The sequence below is a fragment of the Alosa pseudoharengus genome, unplaced genomic scaffold (assembly GCF_046254945.1).
Source record: "Alosa pseudoharengus isolate Yale_2024_CS ecotype anadromous, Long Island Sound unplaced genomic scaffold, YU_APseudo_1.1 YU_APseudo_1.1_scf_18, whole genome shotgun sequence".
NCBI lineage: Eukaryota > Metazoa > Chordata > Actinopteri > Clupeiformes > Clupeidae > Alosa > Alosa pseudoharengus.
Window position 1 is genome coordinate 35453575 of NW_027468650.1, and position 5224 is coordinate 35458798.

A 5224-nucleotide genomic window follows, 5' to 3' on the forward strand; every position below is an offset into this window, starting at 1 on the left:
GTGCTACATAGCACGTTAAGAATGGCATTGCAGGTTCGAATAAGGCCTGAAGCACCGTCCGGCCATTTCCGCGGTCTCGCGTTGTTTTACGCGACGTGCCCTCTGCTCAGCGTCTTCCCGATCGCCCGCGACATCTTATGAAGCAGAGTTTGTAACTGTTTGCTCCTGTTTCTTGTGCTTTTTTACTGAGGGCAATCATATGAATCATTGATATCCATCAACAACCTTTGGTCATGAAATATGACCGTAAAGATTTAGGCAATAGAATACCTAAAATAAATATGGCTATAATCTGCGTCAGGCCATTATAAATTAGCTTCAAACGCCTACCTTGTACCTGTCGCACAGGCATCACAGCTTGCTACGTCCCCTTTAAGGTAACAAAACAACACCGGAAGTTCTTCACTCATGTTGTTGTCAGATGCTTTTGCATTGGTCTGGTGACTTCAATTTAGTAGCTTACTTTGTCAGTTTTTAATATTGCTTACAGAATATGACATATTGCTTTCAAACTAGCAAATATTTTTTTATGTATGATACTCTCGTCATTGCCTGAGTGAAACAAATGATCAAATATTCATCTATATGTAGCTAACTAGCGTAACTAGCTAAGTTTGGTTCGCTGTTTAGAGTTTGTAAGCTTGTAATTAAACCTTGTTCATGACAATGGAGAAAATTGTGAAAGGTAAGTTTGACACTAGCACAGACTGTCGTTCCACTTTGCAAAAAGGTTTATTTTAGTCTTTTGGTGGAATGGTCTATAGGCTAATCACTGGACATGCCACAGCACCTAAGCTATGCAGACACATTAACTTGACATCTGCACAGCTACAGCATCGTAAACGTTGAATTCACTATCTGAGTAAGCTGTGGACTTGGCTTGCAGTGCCTGATAAAGAGACGGATAGCACAGGCTAGACATTTACCGACGGGGATCATGCAGCTAGAAATTTGCCATCTCTGACAGGTTGCCTGTCTGTATTTGAAAGTGTCACTTAATTTTTGTATTGAACATGCTGTCAGGAAAGCCTGAAGTCTGCTAATTTCCCAGACCTTGAGAGAATAGTTCTATCATTGTTCAGGACAGGTGCAAAGCCAATTCTTTCACACAAGCTTACGTCACAGACCACTTGGATCTGCAATCAATATCTGAGTTTTGGTTGATTTGGCCATCAGTTAACAGGCACTTACTTTGGCTAGACAATACCAATACATCATAGGAGTGATTAACGTCAAAAAATCTAGACTGGAGTAACTCAACATCTGACACCTCCGATATGTTTAGTGTTCTACAGACTTTAAATAGCCCCTTATAGTTACCAAATTGATAGCCCAGAAGCCAGAAGTTTCTATGTGATCTCAATGGCGATGCAGCATTTGTTTGCACCTCCAATAGCATGGCATACCTTGCCTGGTTACCTCCCAACAACGCCCACAAATGCCTGTATGTTTGTGTGAAAGAATAACATGCAAAAAATATTTAAAGGGTATATGTAAGTATGTAACTTAAGTGATGATACAGCCTATGTTTCTCAAAGTAGTTGTCATATGTAACATTAACAACTTGTCATATTTAACATTAACAACTGGTACTGGAAATTGTCTATAGCACACTTGTCTCCAAATGTTAGAACATTGAGTGTTTTTGTAATAGCAATGTTTAATGTCTTTGTAGATGTGGGAGACATCCAGTCCAGGCTGATAGATCACAGACCCATCATCCAAGGGGAAATACGGTACTTTGTGAAAGAATTTGAGGTGAGAACCCAACCTTGCTTGGTTCCGTTGATTTCGCATGAAACGTATTAAGTCAGTAAGTAAATGAAGCGTCATTATAAACCTATGATATGAAAATCCATCTCCTATGGTCATTTATGTAGGAGAAACGTGGATTTCGGGAGTGCCGTCTGTTGGAGAACCTCAACAAAATGGTTGCGGAAACCAATGAACAAGCTCTGCCTAACTGTTCAGAAGCCATGCACCAGAACCTGCTGCAGGCTCTAACAAGATGTGAGCATCTTCCTAATTAGTCTTCTTTACAAACCTAGGAGAAGAGCTGACAGTCACAGATGCCAATACAGTTGCATATCCTCACTTACAAGAACTTGTTATCCACAGTGAATGATAGTTATATAGTGATATATAACTATATAGTTATATAGTTATCCTCGCTCTCATATGTCTCTCTCACTGCTGTCAAGTAGCAGACACTAATGGCAAAGTAGTTGAGAAATATACTATTCGCATAATTAAATACATGAAAAGTAATTTTTACTGACGTTATTCCAAATCTAAATGCGGTGAAATGTGGTTGTATTGATGATGTAAAGATGACCAGATGATCTCTGTATTTTACTCATTTGTGTACATGCATGCTAATCTGAACATATTGATTGGATGTGACTGATAGATATGTGAATAGTCTTGTTTATTCTGTACCTGGATATTCTGATGTGCTGTTCTTTCTTCCATGATAGTGGAGGCAGCTAATCACATGGCACAAAGAATCCAGCAGAGGGAGCTAGAGGCACAGCAGGTAATACGAACAGCATGCCAGGCAGCTGATCCAGTTCTGTTTGAGGCAATGCTAGTGTAAATCTTATAATCTGGCCTGAGAAATGGTGGGGACTGTGTGGCGAGAAACAGTAAGTCCCATTGAAAGCAGCCATTCTGAGACTGTAAATAATAGGGCTGTTTGGGAGTATCATTAAAATATTTTGATAGTGAAAATAACTATTAATTTGTAGAAAGTTACAGTAGTATGATTCTTCCTCTATCCATATTATCTCCTGATGTCTAATCTTACATGATGCAAGACCAAATTTAAACACAGTTTTATCATAAGTGGTCCATTCTCAGTCTATTGATGGACTGTGGAGAGAAACAGCTGGTTATTTGTGTGTGTGTGTGTGTGTGTGTGTGTGTGTGCGCGTGTGTGTGCGCGTGTGTGTGCGGGTGTGTGCACGCGTGTGTGTGAGCGTGTGTGTGAGCGCGTGTGTGTGTGTATGTATATGTGTGCGTGTCAGAGCACCCAGATGCAGGTGTGTCTGGAGCGCCGTAAAGCGGACTGGGAGGAGTTCCTGAAGCAGCAGGTCATTCTGAAAGAGGAGGTGGACGAGGAGCACGCCAAGGCCGTGGGTCGCCTCAGCGCCCAGTACGGAGAGATGAAAAAGGACCTCGCCAAGTTTGCCACCTTCTGATGAAGATGGACCTCGCCATGTTTGCCCGCTTCTAATACCCCCATTTCTGTAACTCTCTTTCTTTCAAAAGACGGGCGAAGTGTTAAGTCCACCTAAAGCTAATTGAATAACTGGACAAAGTATTTGCTAATTTAATACCAGGAGCCAGATCCTAAGCACTTACATTGATGGGTCAGTTCAATTCTCCCATGTGCCACAGGATGGCTTTAGTTTGCCCATGAGACACTTTGCTCATCGACTGACACTATGTCCGTCATTGAAATCAGGGTCTATTATCTATTTCTGATGCCCTCAGCACAGAGGGGTTGTTTGTTTCACATGCTCACACGTTGCACACTCACACACGTCATCTCAGGCCACCCATCATCCCTCTTCATCGTACCTGTTTTCTGGCTCCTTTGTTTTTAGCATCTCTCTTTCCTGCTCCCTCTTTTGCTCTCCCACTCTTGGTCTTTGGGTGTCTGTCTGTACCATTTCTCTCCTTCAGTCACACACTCTCTTACACACTCTCTTTGGACATTCTCTGTTTCTCTTTCTCTCTCTCTTGTACTCTCTCTCTCTCTACCTTCGTTGTGTGTGGCTGTCTCTTTCTGCCTCCTCATATCTCTTTCTCAGCCTCTGACAGGCTGTCTCCCTGTGTGGCTGTCTTTCTTTCTCTGTATTTTTTTTCCCTCTCTTGGCTGTCTAACTGTCTCTTTTTTTCCCTCTGGCCACCTCTGAGCCTTTTTCTTTCTATGGCCATTGCTTCTTTCATTCCCTCTCTCCCTCCCTCCCTCTTTCTGTCCCTCTCTCTGTCTATCAGTCTGACCAGATATTTTTTATACTCTCATTTTATGCCTCTATGATATGTAGATCTATATATTTCATTCAAAGAGCCCTTATCGCACTTTTTTATACAGCCAGAACGATTCCACAGTGTCTTGTGTTAAATCTGTCACTTTTATGACCAATTAAATTATGAATCTCTCACCTGGAAGCTGTGTGCAAATGTCCAGACAAGCAAAGCTGTGACGGTTTCTTGGCTGTGAGCTCTTACACACTGAACATTTTTATTTTTATCATGCCCAAGGGTGTTGAAGTATATTCACTCTCCCTCCGTTGCATAGAAAAATAAAGTTTATTCAAAGGTCTGTTGTACAGAAATGTCATTCAGCAAATAGAGACTGATGTGTTGTCTCTATGTTGTGCAGTTGATTGGTTATTTAACATGACTGGTCAAGATATTGGACACCTCATTCACCAAGTGTTGTCAAACAAACTCTCCTTACCAAGAAAAGTCCATGACGGACCACTCAGTCAACAATCTAGCACTAAAAACGTCTAGATGGTTCAACTGGCCTTTTTGACTGAACTGCCAAAGGTCGACTTGTGTCAGCATCCTCCCTTTGCTCCATTGTGCCGTCTATGTGTGCTGAACAACCATGGGAAAGAAAAACGTGCATATGGAGAGCTATCATTGGACAGTAGAGTGAAAAGAGGAATTCTAAACTGACCAAATGAGAGATAGATGAATGGACACATGAATAAAAAGATGGATGGAGAGCTTTGTGGCACATTTCTTGTGTGTTATAAAAGTGATTGATAAAAGTGAGTGATTGGAGTGTGACAGAACAAATATTTTTTAAAAGCCCTATAGCAACAAGAAAGCAACCAGGAACCTCTACTCACGGACACTTCCAGAACAACCAGAAGGAAGGGAAGATGAAATGTCTATGAAAAGAAATTAAATAAATGCAAAGCTAAAAAAAAAACATTTTTTGACTTGTGTTTTTCTGCCAGTGTGTTTTTTTTTTTGTCCGGTCGTTTTTCAGCTAAAAGTACATGTGGCTGATCCATGCAACTGGTGAACTTGTCAGCAGATATTCTCCAATAAAGCGGTCATGAAATATAGAGTGCCAAGGCAGCCCTGGCCCTGCCTTTAACTTTGTGCCGTGAACCCTGATTTTTAAAAAAGCGAAATGTCTCGCTCACCCCTCTTGCTCTGTCTCTCGTCAGAACATGTCGTGCTACACTTGGTGGCTAAC

At 41.4% G+C, this 5224-nt stretch overlaps 1 protein-coding gene across 1 annotated transcript; it reads left to right on the top strand.

The window, feature by feature from the left end:
• The first annotated feature begins 400 nt into the window (after positions 1 to 400).
• bloc1s5 (biogenesis of lysosomal organelles complex-1, subunit 5, muted) lies at positions 401 to 4743 on the top strand. The gene is made up of 5 exons (XM_076291068.1): positions 401 to 685; positions 1676 to 1758; positions 1881 to 2010; positions 2478 to 2536; positions 3027 to 4743. Exons 1-5 carry the CDS (start codon positions 661 to 663, stop codon positions 3198 to 3200), a joined length of 471 nt encoding a protein of 156 aa, XP_076147183.1. The 5' UTR covers positions 401 to 660; the 3' UTR covers positions 3201 to 4743.
• The last annotated feature ends 481 nt before the right edge of the window (positions 4744 to 5224 follow it).

Bases quoted from the DNA above. Each gene is read 5' to 3' on its own strand.
- bloc1s5 (XM_076291068.1), top strand. From the start codon at position 661: ATGACAATGGAGAAAATTGTGAAAG. The intron at 2,011-2,477 runs GTGAGCATCTTC...CTTCCATGATAG, and splicing joins GCTGCAGGCTCTAACAAGAT to TGGAGGCAGCTAATCACATG. The intron at 2,537-3,026 runs GTAATACGAACA...TGTGCGTGTCAG, and splicing joins GGGAGCTAGAGGCACAGCAG to AGCACCCAGATGCAGGTGTG.